Source organism: Mucor mucedo, assembly GCF_025094135.1.
Source record: "Mucor mucedo strain NRRL 3635 chromosome Unknown EV154scaffold_101, whole genome shotgun sequence".
Taxonomy (NCBI): Eukaryota; Fungi; Mucoromycota; class Mucoromycetes; order Mucorales; family Mucoraceae; genus Mucor; species Mucor mucedo.
This window is the reverse complement of record NW_026252385.1, coordinates 1-15,426: the sequence shown is the minus strand read 5'-3', so window position 1 is coordinate 15,426 and position 15,426 is coordinate 1. Positions and strand designations below refer to the sequence as shown.

Below are 15,426 nucleotides of genomic sequence, written 5' to 3'. Positions count from 1 at the left end.
CAAGCGATCCTTAACGCTTCTGTTTTCTAAAGAGAAAGACAAAGAACGTAAAGAGCATGACATTGAATACAGTATATGCAGTCAAGATACCAAAATCTCTCCATCTGTTGGAAAATTGCCAACCAATACGTTGTTCATAAAAGTCAGAACCAGTACTATATTGACAATAATCACACATTTCTTTACTGTCGGGATTACCAACATAGCCAACACCGCCACTCTTGAAGAAGGGGTCCATATATTCACCACAGGTCTGACCAGGAGGTACGTTGATCTTGATGTAATCACCTGATCCACACACTATCTTGATACCATCCATGACGTTCACCACGAGTCCTTCAATTAGGTAATGATACGGATCTAACCAATACATCCACGAACTCCAGAAATAGGGCATGCCGCTTGGAGGTTGAACAATACCTGCAAATAGAATCAAGATGGATGTAAAGAAAGGATTGATCACGGCTGCCATAGGAGGTGTAGCGGAGAATGATGCGATTGTAAAACCAAGCGAGACCGAATAGAACAAAAACATGATGAAATGTATATAAAAGTATCCAATACGATCCGATGTATTTTCCAAACCGGCCGTCCAGTAGAAACAGAATAAAAAGATCGTACCAAGGACAATAAGGTAAGGAATCTCAACCAGCACACAGGATAAAGCAAACGGTGCCCATCCATAGTATTTACTCGCATATTCACGTCGGAACCACATTCTCTCTTCCATGAACCGTGGTTGTGCCAGAATAATCAGAGCATTACTCATCAAAAGGGTCGTGAACACAGAGAACATACGATTCTGCATGTCCGCAGGTGTATTACCTAGCTTCCAGAAGGAGAAACCAGAGACAAGACCAATAAACACAACGTTAAAAAGACGACCCATATTATAGTTGGGACAACGCCACCATGAAACCACCATACGTTTATATACAAGACTCAACTGTTGACTGAAGGGTAATGCGTAGGCAGACACTTTACGCTTCACTGTATGATCAACCGATGTATTAATATACTCCAATTCTTCTTCAAGCATTTTAGCTTGATTTGAACCGGCCCAAACATCAGCCCAGTCTTGAGTTGATTTACCAGCAGTACCAGCACCGACACATTCCAAAATATATTCAGCAGGGTTAGCACTATCGGCACATTTAGGACCACCATTGGATTCAAAGTAATCAATCATGGTACGACAGTCTTGACCGATTTCACCGAAATAAGCAGTACGACCACCACGCATCAATAACAACAAATGGTCGAAATGTTCAAATAAGGTAGCAGAAGGTTGATGGATAGTACATAGCACGGGCCAACCAGCATCCGCCAATTTACGAATAAATCGAACGATGTTATAAGAACTTTGAGCATCCAAACCTGAAGTGGGTTCATCCAGAAACAAGAGCTTGGGCTTGCCCACTAATTCAATAGCAATTGTAAGACGCTTACGTTCTTCCACTGAGATACCAACACCAGCTTCAAGATCACCCACCAATGCGTCAGCAATATTTCTCATTTCCATAAGATCGATGATTTGTTCTACATATTCGTCCTTTTCTTCTTTTGAGACTTCGGGTCCTTGACGAAGATAAGCAGAAAATTGGAGCGCCTCACGTACAGTGGCATTGGGATTATGAACGTCCATTTGCTCACAATAACCCGTAATACGTTCAAAGTCCTCGGCCAATGATTCACCATTCAAGTAAATATTACCTTCGATGGTACCAATGGTCTTTCTTTTGGCCAGAACATCCAATAAAGTAGTTTTACCAGCTCCAGATGAACCCATCAGTGCCGTCAGGTTACCAGGTTTTACAATACCACCTACATTGTTTAACAATTGTCGACTACCTCCCTTTACAGGCACCGTATAATCGATATGATGCCAAGAGAACGTTGTACCATCCGTAACAGCCTCCATTTGTTGATCATTAATCGTGGTTGACTGTTGTAACATTTCCTTTTCAGAAGTGGCCTTGGGAGCGCATCCCTTCTTATAAACCTTGGTGATCGATCCTTCCTTTTGAAGGTCGATATATTCCATCGCTAAAGCTGTCAACGCCGTGAAAAACAAAAAGAAGAGCAGGACGGCTACAAAGTCGATCCACAGTTGCCATGTGGAATACCCATAGGCAGCCTCCAAATAATCATCGCCGAGGACATAGCTAGCACCTGGATTGGCTCCGGGTAAGATACACGATTTGTAAGTTTGGTCCACGGATTCATAAGCAGGACCATAAGGTACCCCGTTCGGCCCTTCGCAAGTAAAATGAAGTCCACGCATCTCGGTGGAAATTAAACCTTTATAACCGTACGCTAAAGGATTTATCCAGTATATCCACATGAGCCACGGGTGCATTTGAATATAAGGAATTTGGTAACCACAGTAAATCAAACAGGCAATCAAAAGAATACTAGATATTTGCGAAGCTGTAAAGAAGTTGGGACTAACAGCACCCCAGAAACGGAAGAAGCCGTTCATACAGAGATTGGTCACCACGAGAATAATAAAGAAAGTAAAGAACTATATTGAGAAATCATAAGTTAATAAAAGCGAAGGATTACAAAACATTCACAAAATACATACCCTGCCGGCATCTAATGCGAGACCCATGATAAAGTAGACACATAATTCAAAGATGATGACTTGAACCACTGCCAAGGGAATATCCGAGATGACAGTAGCAATGTAAAAGGCAGAAGGATGATACAATGCAAAATGTTTGTGTTTTTCAAGCACACGACGACCTTGCATAAACGCTGATAGTTCAGATTGAGCAATCAAGGCGTTAAACAGTAAACTGAAAAGAATGGCACCACCACGAGAGAAAGCGCCAGTGGCGTCTGTAGGCATCATATAGAAGACAGAGGCCATGATCAAACCTTTGACGATGACGCCACCATAACGAGATACAAGAGCACCTTTATCACCAAGAATCAATTGGAACTGTCGGACAGTTAAAGCCTTGATTTGTTCAAAGTAGGTGGCGACAAAGGGAGAATGTTTAGGAGCATGCTTTTGATGAGCCTCCGTAAAGGCTTCCTTGAACACCTCGGCAGGACGATCTTCATTAATACGACGTTCATAGGCATCTCGTTCGGCCATCATATCTGCATATAATTGAGACTCTTTGTAAACCTTTTCGAATTGGGCAGCATTGAGAGGAACCTTTCCTTCAAAACCAGGAAGCACTTGACGTTCATTCATGTTACAGAGACCTGTCAAGAAATCTGGCGTAGATTTACGATCAGGACAGTAAAAGCCCATTTGTGTGAAGAAAGCTTTTGCTTCATGGTTTGGACCGAAATAAATACATCGACCTTCGTCCAAGACCATGATCTTATCGAATAAGTAAAAAATACTATCAGATGCCTGATAAAGAGTTGAGATGGTTGTCTTGTGCAAGATATCCGTCATGATACGAAGAGAACGAACATAATCAAGAGCAGAGGAGGAATCAAGACCACGAGTAGCACAATCCCAGCAATTGATGCAACTACGAGTTGTCATTTGTTCAGCAATCGAAAGACGCTTACGTTCACCGCCAGAGAGACCACGAACAAAAGCGTTACCAACCATTGTGTTCATTTGCTTTGTTAAACCAAGCATGTTACCGAGCATATACAGAACTTTGTTGATGAATTCGTCCTTCGACTCACCAGGAAGACGTTTTCCTGGAGTTTTGTTACGAAGAGCAAAACGAAGGGTTTGTTGTGTTGTAAGAGTAGGATAATGAAGATCTTCTTCTTCATTATAGCAAACTTCACCTCTAAAATGTTTACCGAATTCCTCCGCATCAATACCGCCATAAGTGACTTGGCCTTCAATTTTAGTATAGGAAGCGCGCATATTGGCAAGAACCCGAAGTAAAGAAGTACAGCCGGAGCCAGGACGACCAAGGACCAAAAGCATTTCACCGGCCTTACAGAAACCATCGTTGCCATTCAAAATGGTGAAGTCTGTTCCGGGATGTTTACCCCATTTCCAGAATTGTAAGGCAGAGGCAATCCAAGTCCAGTTTGTTGAGATGACTTTGGCATCTGCTCCTAAACCTTGGACGACGAGATTTTTCCAGATGACACCCATGTTCTTGGCCTTTAAGCCCGCCTCCGTAATCTGAGAGTGTTGTTCCGAAAGATATTCTGTCAGGTCGAATTCTTCAGATTTTTCTTCGGGAGGCTTGACATTGTCACCAGAGTCGATGGATTGTTTACGAGATTGTTGAGTGAATTCTCGACGAATGGAGCGATACCTTTCAATGGCACTCTCGATATCGACGGCATTTCCTTCAGCCTCACCATAGCCACCTTCGGTACGACGAGTATTTGTACGTTCCATATCTTCAAAGCTTTTTGTATCTGCATTCGGATATTCTGAACCATTTAATGTCATATTGTCAGCAATTTCCTCTTGACGTCGTTCAAACTCTTCATCGCGATTAGGGTAATCTGCCCCAATACTGCGATGTGTTGCAGGTATTTCCATTTTTGTGAGTAAATGTCAAAAAAAAAGAAAGACTTTTTAATTTAAGAACGTTAGATAATTTATGAAAAAGAAGAATAACAAAAGATTGTAGCTTATATGATGGATGTCTTTCTAAGACCCAACCAACTATGCACAGTACAGAAAAAAAAATGTTTTAGTTGTAATTTATGAATTTCCCTTACGAAAAGTTTTCTAGCACCCATTTACATTTTATTTTATTTATTAAAAGGTCTTGAACCTTAACTATACAAACATGATCGAGACCCACATTATGTTTATTTGTTGTTACATGTCGATTCATTTTTGCTTCTTTAAAGATGAGAGAGATTTTTTCGTTTTTGCAAATCTGCTTTTTCGTCTTGAAACCCAAGTAAAATGGTTTCAGTGTAATTTTACACCATGTTATTTATATTGTATGTGCGCAAAGTAAAAAATATACCCTGTTTAAAAAAAGTTTATAGTTTTTGAAACGTAATTTAAATTAGTTTGTCGTTGGATTCTCAAATCAATTAACTCAATGTTTGTTGACAAAATACAGTGCATGTAGTACGAATCATAACATCAAATTTTTCTCCTTGCATTAAAAAAAATCAAGCAAGATTGCGGAACGCTATGGCTAACATTATGGACATCTCTTTGAAGAGAATGGAAGATTGAAGAAGAAGATCTTGTGCAACGCAATGACGGATTTACCCAAGTGGTCAGATAAAACTACGTTACGTCACAAGTTTCTTTTTTTCTCGCAGTAAATTAAAGCAGTAGTAGCATCATCAGCACTGACCTTGTGACGAAATTACACGAAATTATTTATTTATTTATCCCTTTTTTTCTCTTTTTCTTCTTCTTTTCTCTCTCCTCCCCCATTCTCACTTGAATAACGCCCATTCACCATGAGCTCACATGAACCAAATGAAACAGACATCGATATCCAAGATAGAATGGGTTACGTTGATACAGGACCTAGTCAAAGAAACAATGGTAACAACATCAGTAACAATAACAGCAACAGCAATAATAATGGTCATCATAAGGTAGCCACCTCCTCTTCGGCACATCTAGTCATCAAAGAGCCAAAACCACAAAGGCAGGTAAACCTTCCCACAGCAACATCCAGCACGGAAAAGAAACGAGCAACCTTCAAACCCGAGATTCAAACAAGAAGGTCGAATTCCATCGATCTTTTAACCGTACCAACCAGTCAAAATGTACCCACATTCAACTTGCCCAGTACACCCAACTACTATCAAGACAGTAGACCTCCACCAGCACCACCTGCCATGAGAGTGAATTATCAGGAAGAACATATAGACCGTCCTAATCGAGAGGAAATTAAAGATATGATGGTATCTAAACTTTATGAATTAGCAGACATGTTGAAATCATTAAACATTGAAGATGAAGTCAATTACCGACCTAGACCCACTCCGTCTAAATCCGATCCATCACAACAGGACCGACGCTATCCTAAGGTGAAAATGGGGAACTCTCCCGACGAACAACCTACAAGGAGGAGTCCTTATCAGCCAAGAAGGGATTATTATTCATATTATGATGGTCCAGCAGCGTACGATTATCCTCAGGAAGACTATTATTATGCTCCCCCACCTCTTCCTCCTGTGGTGCCACAACAAAGGCAGGGTTATAGACCTCGTAGAAAATCATATGGAAATTTACGTGAGGAAGAAAACATCAATCGATTAACAAGAAATAATTCTAGAGGTAACATGAGACAGAGAATGTACGATGCACGCTATGAAGCGTATCAAGATGTACCACCCCCACCACAACCACAACCACAGCCTACGAATCGTCATTATTATCAACCCCGTCATTATTCGCCAGACAATTATTATTGATCCTTTTTCTTTTTCTTTTTATTATTGCTAAAGCATTAATTTATTGATCTTGAAGAAACTCCTTGACGCTAAAGTAATATATAAAAAAACTTAATATTTCACTCCCATTTTTACATATAAATAAATCCCCTTTTCACGTTACCTTGGTGCTACACTCTTTGTCTTTAATAAGGTTTCTTTCCATTCTTGTTCGGGATCCGATAAAAATGTAATGGCACCACCGCCACCGACTGATACTTCCACCACACCTTCTTTCTTATTTGCAGCTACGGCTGTTCGAATCACCACATTGAAATCCGCACTACCATTCAAGGAGAAATACCCCAGACAGCCTGAATAGATGCCTCGTGGCTTGTGCTTTTCCAATCCGTCCAGTAATTGCACGGACCGTAATTTGGGTGCGCCTGTCATGGATCCCGGTGGGAAACATGTCTTAACCGCTTCCACGCTATTCACATCCTCATATAAAGTACCACGAATTGTGGATACCAAGTGGTGAACCTTTTCATAGCTTTCTACGTGCATTAATTTAGGAACGCGAACACTACTTGGTTTACACACTTGAGCCAAATCATTCCGAATCAAATCCACAATCTATTTTTAAAGTAAGAAATTTTAGTCTGTGGACATGTGAAAGCAAAATAGATTTAATTTACCATCAAGTTCTCTGCTCGTTCTTTCACATCTTGCCATAATTGCTGTTTAACATGCTCATCTTGCAAGTGTTGTTTCTCTTCACAGACTTGGCCAAAATCACACGTACCATCTGAGCAGACACATTTGAGGACACGGGCGACCGTACCTTTGATAGGTTTCATTTCTGCTACTCCATCACTCGAGACCTTCAAAAACCTTTCTGGGCTTGACGACAGTACGCCTAATCCGGGAAAGACGATCAGGGCCGAAAAAGGAGCAGGATTATTCTTTCGCAAATACCGGGTATAAAGACGCCATAAAGTAAGGTCGGATGGTTTCGTGGTAATATGTTTTGGTAAAGTTAATCTGAACCTTGTGGTTAAACAAATCTCATAGGCTTCGCCTTGTCGAATGTTTTCTACACATTCTGCAATGGTGTCCAGGTAGGGTCCATGTTCGGCATCTGCTGTAAATACAGTGTCCATGCTGACAGAAGGCGTGGGTGTAGTACATGTCGATGACACGGGAGTTAAGCTGATATATTCATCCAGCATCTTTCTTTTACGCAGTATCTCACATGTACTTAAAATCTTGTATTGTTGTGCATTCATCCAATCCAAAGCATCATCGGGCTGATGGAATCCCACATCATATTCTTCGTCTTGACTAACAAGACAGCAAATATGGATTTCTCGCTTTATTTGATCAAACACAAGGAAGCGATCCACGAATTGAAATGCAGCATCAGGCTCCTCTACACAAGCACAACAATTGGCTTCACCATGGTTCTGACAATGACATGCTTGTTCCTCCGGTGTCACATATCCCTCCATGCTTTCTCGCTTCATTTCATAGCCAAGGTAACCCATCAACCCGCCTTGAAATTCCAAGTCTTTGAGCTTCGAATTTTCACATATTGGTTTTCCCATGTCGGACATAATAGTGGAGATGAAATCAAAAAAGGTGCCTTGGATAGCACTGACGGTTTCTTTACCGTTTCTATAGGTGGATCTTAACTCACGATGTAAAGTAGAGTATCGATATTGAATGGCGGGATCTGTGGAAAGGATGGAGGTACGAGAATAAGGAGATGCTTTTCGACTGCTATCTAACCAACCAATAAAATGGTTGCCCTGAGTCGATAAAAATTCATCCACAAATGATTCGGGTTCGATCCAACTCGTGGATGTCTTTGTGTAGAGTCTAAATCGGCTCTTTTGAGAGACACTTCGGGTGGATGGTTGGGGTAATGCTGCAGAAATAGATGTTAAGGTTTGGGGCAAAAGGTCGTAAGAAACCTGTCTATTTCCCTACACTTTTCATTTTAGTTTTTTTATAACACATACACACGCATTTGTTGGTACCTGGTTCATCATCCAATTACATGTTTCTAACTGGAAATTATTCATCATTTTGGATCCATGTTCTGTGGATACGGATTCCGGATGAAATTGCACTCCCCAGATGGGCAAATGCTTGTGTTGAAAGGCCATAATGGTGATCTCTGTTGTTTCTTCTTCAGATATGGGATCCAAATAATGATTTCGAGATTCCTTTTCTTCACCTTCGTTATCAGCCAGAAAAGAAGCATTTTTCAGTGCATCCATATCCGCGTCATTTTCATAACAAAAAGCAGTAACGATCAAATCCTCTGGTAATGCTACAAGTACAAGATCTCAGCCAAAAAACCATTTTTTAGAAGAAGAAAAACTTACATTCTTTTTCGACAACGAGTGAATGATAACGCACAGCCCAAAAGGGGGTAGGGCATTGATGAAGAACATCATTGTAGGCTTTTTGAGATTGTTGTATGTGTACTTGCGACATACGACCATGCATGATTCGAGGAGCATACATGACTTTACCACCAAATAAATGGCCGATACCTTGGTGACCTAAACAGACACCAAAAATGGGACGGTGGAATTGTGATTGATGTGGATCCAATTGCGCTTGTAATAACTGAGTGCAAATACCAAAGTCCTATTCACTTTTTTAATATACAAGCTTGCCTTTTTTTTTTTTGGAAAGAAAACCCTTGACTTTGTACCTCAGATCTTTCAGGTCTTCCAGGACCTGGTGAGATAATGACATTATCGAAATAGGGCAATACCTTTACGACAAATTCATCCCTGCATAGTTAAAAAAAAATTAGCATAAACAAAAAAGAATAACTGTTTTTCTGTACCAAGTGAACTGGTCGTTGCGAATGACCACGACGTTGGTATCGTTTTCAAAGAGCTGTAACAAGTTGAAGGTATAAGAGTCATAATTGTCAATGATAAGCGTTTTAATATGGTTGACTGGTATCATTTCATGGAGAATACAGAAAGAGAGGGATAGGACTTGCTTTTTTTTAATTTTTTCTTAAATAGAGATTTTGATGGATCGCAATGACAAATGATTGGTGGAACGTGCCATCTTAAAGTCACAATTTCGTTTGTTTCAAACAGATTCTGACTCTTATTTTTTTTTTTTCTTGTTAAGAAAAATTAGATCACTGATGTGAGTGCATATGTATATGAAATTGTAATTATATTTGAAATAAAGAAAAAAAAAAGGTGAAGTTTGAACAATAGATAAAAAAAAAGTGAATGATAGAAAAAAAAAAAAAGGAGAGATCGAGAGTGTTGATTGGCTTAAGATGGAGGAACAGAATCATAACTCCAGATCCTTGCACGGTTATCACCAGATCCCGTTGCAAACAAGGGTCTTCTTCCAGGACTTGTAGCCACAGATATCACTATTTAAACAGAACCGGTGAGTTTGTCATCTCTTTCTTTCAATGTATATATAAATTACCAGAATTCTTATGTCCTTGGAGCATAAATTGAGTTTGACCAGTGCGAGGATCCCAAAACTGAACACTTCGATCTTTGGAGCCAGAGACAATCCAACGATCATCAGGTGTCGTAGCAACGGAAAGAACAAAGTCTTTATGACCAGAGAATATTTGAATACAAGGGTTCTTGGAACGATCACCGCCCAATTGCCATAATCTCAAAGTTTTATCTAGACTGCCACTGACGAGGGTTTTACCATCGGGCATAAATGCAACTGAATAAACACTATCTTTATGGCCTTCTAAACGTTCCAAGAGAGTACCGTTGGCAGCATCCCATACACGCACAATCTTATCCAGACTTCCGGCAGCTACTAACCGACTATCTGGTGAAATGGCAATACTGGTGACACCAGGGTCACTTTGATCCACTTCACTGATACGTAACGTATGTAAACATTTAGCGTCCATCCAATCCCAAATACGCGTTGTACGATCTCCTGAACCAGACACCAAGATATGTCCATCACGACTAAACTCGAGTGAGTAAATATCCTGTTCATGTCCAGATAATACACAACGGATACGTGTTTTCGAGATTTCCCAAATCTAATTTAAGCTTAATTATATATAAATTTTTCACAACTAAACAAAAACCAAAAAAAAAAAAAAAAAAAACCACTATCTTACTCTAATTCTTCTATCTTCTGCACCTGTAGCTAAATATTTACCATCGGGACTAAAACTAACAGATCGAATATATAAATCACCATCTCTACCAGCACTTTCATCCTGAAGCACACTATTAGATTAACACTGTTAGAATGTCTTTCTACGCCCCAATATATAATTATAATAACACTTGCGCTACACGAGTAGAGGTCATGGTATCATAGATATAAGTAGCCTGATTACAACCAGCAGCCAAGAATCGACCATCCATACTAAATTTGACACAACAGACAACACTATCGTGATCCAAAGTATAAACAAGGTCCACCTTGAGATATCTAGGAACCTTTGGATTGAATCTAGAATCGGATGGATTAAAACGTGTATAGATACAAAATGATTACATTAAACGTTACAATGCAAACCAGTCTTGACCTTCCACCTTCATATTAGCAGGAACGGATTCAGGATCAAGATCGTTAAAGCTGATGGCATTATTAGCAACAGGCGCAGGTGGTTTATTCATGCGCACATTATGGTTTGGTGGTGGGGGTGGGGGTGGTGCTCCGCCTCCGCCTCCTTGTTGGATAGGTGGAGGGCCAAAATGAGGTACGCTAACTAACGGAGAGCCTGATGAAATCAAGGGTGGTGGAGGTGGTGCCTTCATGGGTTCCACTTGCTGCTGTTGCTGTTGCTGTTGTGTATATCCTCCATGTTGCATTTGTTCTAATTGCAATCGCAATCTAGAAATCTCTTCCTCATATCTGTTTACGAATGAAAGGTTTTTAGTGCGAATTATAATAATAATAATAATAATAATCATAATAATATTAAAAAAAAAAGACACGTAACTGTTTCTTCAGGACCTGTTGAGTTCGTTCTAAATCCAACAAGGTTTGTTGGAATATATTCATTTCTTGTATTTGACTATTTACTACGATGGGTGTTACTTTTCTGTTCACCATCTGTTTCTTTTGTTGTTGTTACCTTTATGCTCATACTCGTCTCGTTGACTTTTTGTGATTTGAGCATCTTGACTCAGCTGGTCGTATTCGACCTTGATAGCTTCTAACAGTTCCAATAATCGTGTTTGATTAGCTGGAACCATGGGTCGATGGTTATAAACAGACATTGTTCTTGAAATTAATTAAAGGCTGTCGTCAAAGAATACTAACAAGAAGAAAAGAGGGAGAGAAATAAAAAGGGCTTATGAGTTTAAATCCGTATGTGTGGGAACACAAAAAAAATGTCGTCAAAAGGGCACAAAAAAGGGGTGGGGGATATCAATGCAGGTACACAAGAATTTTTTATTCAAGCTTATCCAAATGATCAAGTCTTGTCAAGACAACGTTTTTACTCGTCTCTTCTATCTCTCCAGCTAAAAACACTTCATCCAAAATAGCATAAACCTGTCCCCTTGATATTTTAATAAAAGTGTATTTTTTATTGGTGCATTTATTCTGTTTACCTTGTAGAAATTAAACACTAAATCCAATTCGCAAACGTTACCAAAGAAAGCATCCAATACCTCTACGAAAAAGTGAATGGCTTCCAAATACGATAATTCGTTATCATTAGCATCCACACACACGCAAAAAAAGAGTCCAGCATATCGACGATAGACAATTTTATAATTGCGGAACTACACACAGTTGTTAAGCGAACCACTCATTTTTCTTTTCTCTTTCTCTCTCATCTTGTTACCTCAACAAAGTTACTCTGATGTTTCTGATCCCTCGGTGCAATGAGTCGATGCACTTCTCCCTTGAGTTTTATCTTTTCCTCATCTTCGTATGGAACATACCATTTGGCTAATCTCGTTTTACCTTGTCGATTTTGAACTAGAATAAACCTAAGCTAACATTATTATTATTTTAATAAGCATCGCATTACTCTCTCATCTAATAAACCCACATACCATGTCTGGGATATATGTATGTTTGTGTGAATAATAAAAGAAAAGAAAGAACGTGGAAAAAAAGGGCTTTTATTTAATTAAAAATATATGGAGAGAGGAGCGCTGTTTATAAACGCTTTTCCACCATGACTTTCATACCATGCATCATTGGCAGTGTAAGTGAGACCTGGTAAGTAATCGTTTGTCCCTTCATTAAACTGAACTTGTATTTTCTCACCAAGAAAATAATAGCTACCAGTGCTTCCAACGTAGCCAAATTCTGTCCCAAACATACTCTTGGCCCAGCATGGAAAGCTAATTTAAAAGTTTATCAGAAGAAAGCTTTATAATATCTGAAAAGCATTTATTTTAGTTACCTGGCCATTGTCCTGCGCTCTCACGGACAAGCTCGCCTGCTTCATTAATCCAGCGCTCTGGACGAAACTCTTTGGCATCCGTCCATACTTTCTCTGATCGTCCTTGAGCATAAGGACACCACAGAATATAATCACCTTTTCGTACTTTAGTACCATCAGGCCAAATATCGTCGCCCAACGCATACTTTTGATTCAACGGCACAGAAGGGTACAATCGCAAGACTTCGTAAAACACAGCATGTGCGTACGTCATATTCTTGATCACATTATACAACTCGGGAGAGTCCTCTAACGTCTCATCACTAATAAAAGTAGAAATCTCGTCCAACAACTTCTCCTCCACACGTGGATGGCAAAGCAACATGTAGAAGGTCCAAGAAAGTGCCTGTGCCGTGGTATCACGACCTGCAATCACAAAATTCAAAACGATATCACGAAGTTCGTCGTTATTTAAGAGTTCGCCTTGTGCATTACGTGCATCCATAAAACGAGAGAGCAAATCACCGTGGATTTCTCCTTGTGCAATCTCTTCTCGTCGCTTCTCCGTCACCTGACGAGCAAAAGAATCTACCACGTTCAAGTGGTGCTTCATACTGGCTTTCCATGGCATTGTAAGCCGCTGAATCCCCTCTGTAATGGGCCAGATCGGATTGATGAATCTTGAAAAGGTAGTCTTTTGTGCCTCATCAAATGATTCTGCAAAAGGTACCTTGGTGGTAGACGACTGTGCATGCAAGTGAACACCAAATCCAAGTCTAATAATTGAAGGGATTTAGGAAACCTTACTTATTGCAATGACCACCATATATATACTTACAAAATGAAGGAATCCAATGTAAATTTATACATAATATCATGAAAGTCGACTACCTGGTTATTCTCCGCAGCTTTATCCCAGATATGTTCAGACATGTACTTAATCTCTTCAACAAATACACTACAATTGGCTAATTTAGTATACCATATATTCACAAAAAGACTTTTTTAAGACAAGTTACTCTGTGAATTGATCTCGAAAGTTTTTCACATTAAAGATATGACTGGATGTTTTGCGTTGATACTTCCAATCTTCTCCGTTGGCGTTAAAAATGCCGTTTCCGAACAAATCTACCATGGATGCATGAAATTCAGGTCCTTTGATATAATTTTCGAAATTGTCTAAAAAAAAATTATTTCAGTTAGAATGCATATTTAATAGTATCTAAACCCATTTATTTCAATGTAATTTACTCTTCAAGACGTGTTCAACATTACGTGGATCCAATGTGGCAATATGGCGCGGTATACCAAGAGCAGAAAGTGTACTTTTTTAAAAGTAAAATTAGTAATGTGAATGAAATGGTCCCAACCGAGAAACAAAAGAGATAACTTACAGTGTTAATTCATCCAGTTGACTAAACCCTTCCAATAAGAAATCATGCATACGATGCTTATATTGAATAAGCAAGGGAAGACTACCTAATAAAGGCCAGCCAGGCTGTGTTTTAATCCCCTCTCGTCTTTCATCAAAGACAGCACGGTCATGATAAATAGCACCTAAAACTGTGATTGTGGCTGCTGCTGCACCACCGACGTAATTTAATATTGAGTTTGTCATGATTTACCTAAACAAAAAGAAAATAAAAAGGAACAAACAGAAATCAAAAAGTTTAAATAGAGAATTTATGCGTGACACGAATGATGTGCGTGTGCTTTTTTAGTTTTAGCAAGTTATTTTAATTGTAACATGCGAAAATTTCCTTATGGAGCACAGCATTTGACAAAATCTTCATTCAATTCAAAAAGGTAACTAATCGGAGTACACAAATACGTACATTATACATGACATTGTGTCTGTGTGTTTTCTTCTTTTATATATAGATGAATATGTATATATATATAATTTTTTTATTAGGGTGAATAGCGAGGTTTCTTTGCAATATGATTTGTAGTGTCACTATTTATACTACAATCACTGCTAGTACTACTACAATTACTTGACAAGGTAACATGCGAAGGATTACTAGAATAAGTCAAGATCCGATTTTCCTCCATAGTGTCTTGATGATCAATTAAATCCGAATGAGCCCTTTTCTTGGCCGATGGCAGTAATGCAGGAGGGGGGGATAGTAAGAGTAAATTTGAGACAGAGTTATTCATCATGATGTTACTGGCGGTTTCATTATGAAGCTGTAATTGTTGCTGTAATAGTGAAATATGGTGCGACGTCTCCATGCTACAAAAGTAATCGCGTCGTTGTTCTGAAGAGGAAGTGGATGAATATACATCTTCTTGCGAGGGGGAAGAAATGACACAGCCTTCGGGTGGTTGTTGAATCTCCTCGGGCGTAAATACATCATAGATAGAAGACATTATCGGTTGAAAGTCCATCATTAGGTCTGGAGTAAGCACATGATTGATATAAATCTTTTTATCATATGCATGCGCAAATTCAGTAGGAGTGGCTTGTGTACCAGGTGTATGTATATCTGCTGTAAGAGGAGGTAAGTCATCATCAAAAGATGCAGTGAGTGCTGTCGAATGACTGTAGGTTTCTGATGGCTGCTGGTGATATAAGGTGGACGGGGTGCGTGCATGACGTGTATTTGTATCAATATTTGGTAATGAAGCCAATGCTTGCTGCTGTTGGTTAAGATAATTGTGAAAATCATAGTTATCTTTTGTTTTGGATATAAAGTTATCTTGTTCATAAAGATCACTGCTGGAAGTTGATAGACGAG

At 39.3% G+C, this 15,426-nt stretch overlaps 7 protein-coding genes across 7 annotated transcripts; 1 reads left to right on the top strand and 6 right to left on the bottom strand.

The window, feature by feature from the left end:
- On the bottom strand, positions 1-4,486 carry EV154DRAFT_573535 (ABC-2 type transporter-domain-containing protein; the record flags this gene model as incomplete). The annotated part of the gene is made up of 2 exons (XM_051606393.1): positions 1-2,524; positions 2,588-4,486. The coding sequence occupies 2 exons, from the start codon at positions 4,484-4,486 to the stop codon at positions 11-13; spliced, it is 4,413 nt and encodes a 1,470-aa protein (XP_051454052.1). The 3' UTR covers positions 1-10.
- Positions 4,487-5,202: 716 nt separating this feature from the next.
- On the top strand, positions 5,203-6,368 carry EV154DRAFT_520258 (uncharacterized protein). The gene has a single exon (XM_051602806.1). It carries the CDS (start codon positions 5,377-5,379, stop codon positions 6,340-6,342), a length of 966 nt encoding a protein of 321 aa, XP_051454051.1. The 5' UTR covers positions 5,203-5,376; the 3' UTR covers positions 6,343-6,368.
- Positions 6,283-9,397, bottom strand: EV154DRAFT_520256 (ADC synthase). The gene is made up of 7 exons (XM_051602805.1): positions 9,167-9,397; positions 9,029-9,110; positions 8,694-8,961; positions 8,343-8,638; positions 6,999-8,288; positions 6,485-6,936; positions 6,283-6,410 (listed from the first exon to the last, which is right to left on the bottom strand). The coding sequence occupies exons 1-7, from the start codon at positions 9,289-9,291 to the stop codon at positions 6,383-6,385; spliced, it is 2,541 nt and encodes an 846-aa protein (XP_051454050.1). The 5' UTR covers positions 9,292-9,397; the 3' UTR covers positions 6,283-6,382.
- Positions 9,398-9,485: 88 nt separating this feature from the next.
- EV154DRAFT_470102 (WD40-repeat-containing domain protein) lies at positions 9,486-11,608 on the bottom strand. Its single transcript, XM_051597844.1, has 7 exons — positions 11,420-11,608; positions 11,285-11,366; positions 10,849-11,196; positions 10,627-10,791; positions 10,451-10,562; positions 9,781-10,369; positions 9,486-9,721 (listed from the first exon to the last, which is right to left on the bottom strand). Exons 1-7 carry the CDS (start codon positions 11,562-11,564, stop codon positions 9,618-9,620), a joined length of 1,545 nt encoding a protein of 514 aa, XP_051454049.1. The 5' UTR covers positions 11,565-11,608; the 3' UTR covers positions 9,486-9,617.
- Positions 11,609-11,657: 49 nt separating this feature from the next.
- EV154DRAFT_520248 (AP complex, mu/sigma subunit) lies at positions 11,658-12,404 on the bottom strand. Its single transcript, XM_051602804.1, has 4 exons — positions 12,351-12,404; positions 12,137-12,289; positions 11,901-12,074; positions 11,658-11,841 (listed from the first exon to the last, which is right to left on the bottom strand). The coding sequence occupies exons 1-4, from the start codon at positions 12,351-12,353 to the stop codon at positions 11,740-11,742; spliced, it is 432 nt and encodes a 143-aa protein (XP_051454048.1). The 5' UTR covers positions 12,354-12,404; the 3' UTR covers positions 11,658-11,739.
- EV154DRAFT_520247 (cytochrome P450) lies at positions 12,405-14,311 on the bottom strand. The gene is made up of 6 exons (XM_051602803.1): positions 14,080-14,311; positions 13,937-14,010; positions 13,705-13,864; positions 13,524-13,643; positions 12,707-13,461; positions 12,405-12,644 (listed from the first exon to the last, which is right to left on the bottom strand). Exons 1-6 carry the CDS (start codon positions 14,301-14,303, stop codon positions 12,457-12,459), a joined length of 1,521 nt encoding a protein of 506 aa, XP_051454047.1. The 5' UTR covers positions 14,304-14,311; the 3' UTR covers positions 12,405-12,456.
- Positions 14,312-14,596: 285 nt separating this feature from the next.
- Positions 14,597-15,426, bottom strand: EV154DRAFT_573524 (uncharacterized protein; the record flags this gene model as incomplete). Its single annotated transcript, XM_051606392.1, has 1 exon — positions 14,597-15,426. A coding segment is annotated over one exon (830 nt), but the record flags the coding sequence as incomplete, so codon positions are not given.

Coding starts and splice junctions, on each gene's coding strand:
- EV154DRAFT_520258 (XM_051602806.1), top strand. CDS start 5,377: ATGAGCTCACATGAACCAAATGAAACAGACATCGATATCCAAGATAGA.
- EV154DRAFT_520256 (XM_051602805.1), bottom strand. CDS start 9,291: ATGATACCAGTCAACCATATTAAAACGCTTATCATTGACAATTATGAC. Junction 8,962..9,028: donor GAAGACCTGAAAGATCTGAG/GTACAAAGTCAA, acceptor AAAAGTGAATAG/GACTTTGGTATTTGCACTCA. Junction 8,639..8,693: donor ACTCGTTGTCGAAAAAGAAT/GTAAGTTTTTCT, acceptor TTGTACTTGTAG/CATTACCAGAGGATTTGATC.
- EV154DRAFT_470102 (XM_051597844.1), bottom strand. CDS start 11,564: ATGTCTGTTTATAACCATCGACCCATGGTTCCAGCTAATCAAACACGA. Junction 11,197..11,284: donor CAACAGGTCCTGAAGAAACA/GTTACGTGTCTT, acceptor ATTCGTAAACAG/ATATGAGGAAGAGATTTCTA. Junction 10,792..10,848: donor GGTCAAGACTGGTTTGCATT/GTAACGTTTAAT, acceptor ATCCGATTCTAG/ATTCAATCCAAAGGTTCCTA.
- EV154DRAFT_520248 (XM_051602804.1), bottom strand. Junction 12,075..12,136: donor ATCAGAGTAACTTTGTTGAG/GTAACAAGATGA, acceptor AACTGTGTGTAG/TTCCGCAATTATAAAATTGT. Junction 11,842..11,900: donor TAGTGTTTAATTTCTACAAG/GTAAACAGAATA, acceptor TCAAGGGGACAG/GTTTATGCTATTTTGGATGA.
- EV154DRAFT_520247 (XM_051602803.1), bottom strand. CDS start 14,303: ATGACAAACTCAATATTAAATTACGTCGGTGGTGCAGCAGCAGCCACA. Junction 14,011..14,079: donor CAACTGGATGAATTAACACT/GTAAGTTATCTC, acceptor CTTTTAAAAAAG/TACACTTTCTGCTCTTGGTA. Junction 13,462..13,523: donor ACATTGGATTCCTTCATTTT/GTAAGTATATAT, acceptor TTCAATTATTAG/ACTTGGATTTGGTGTTCACT.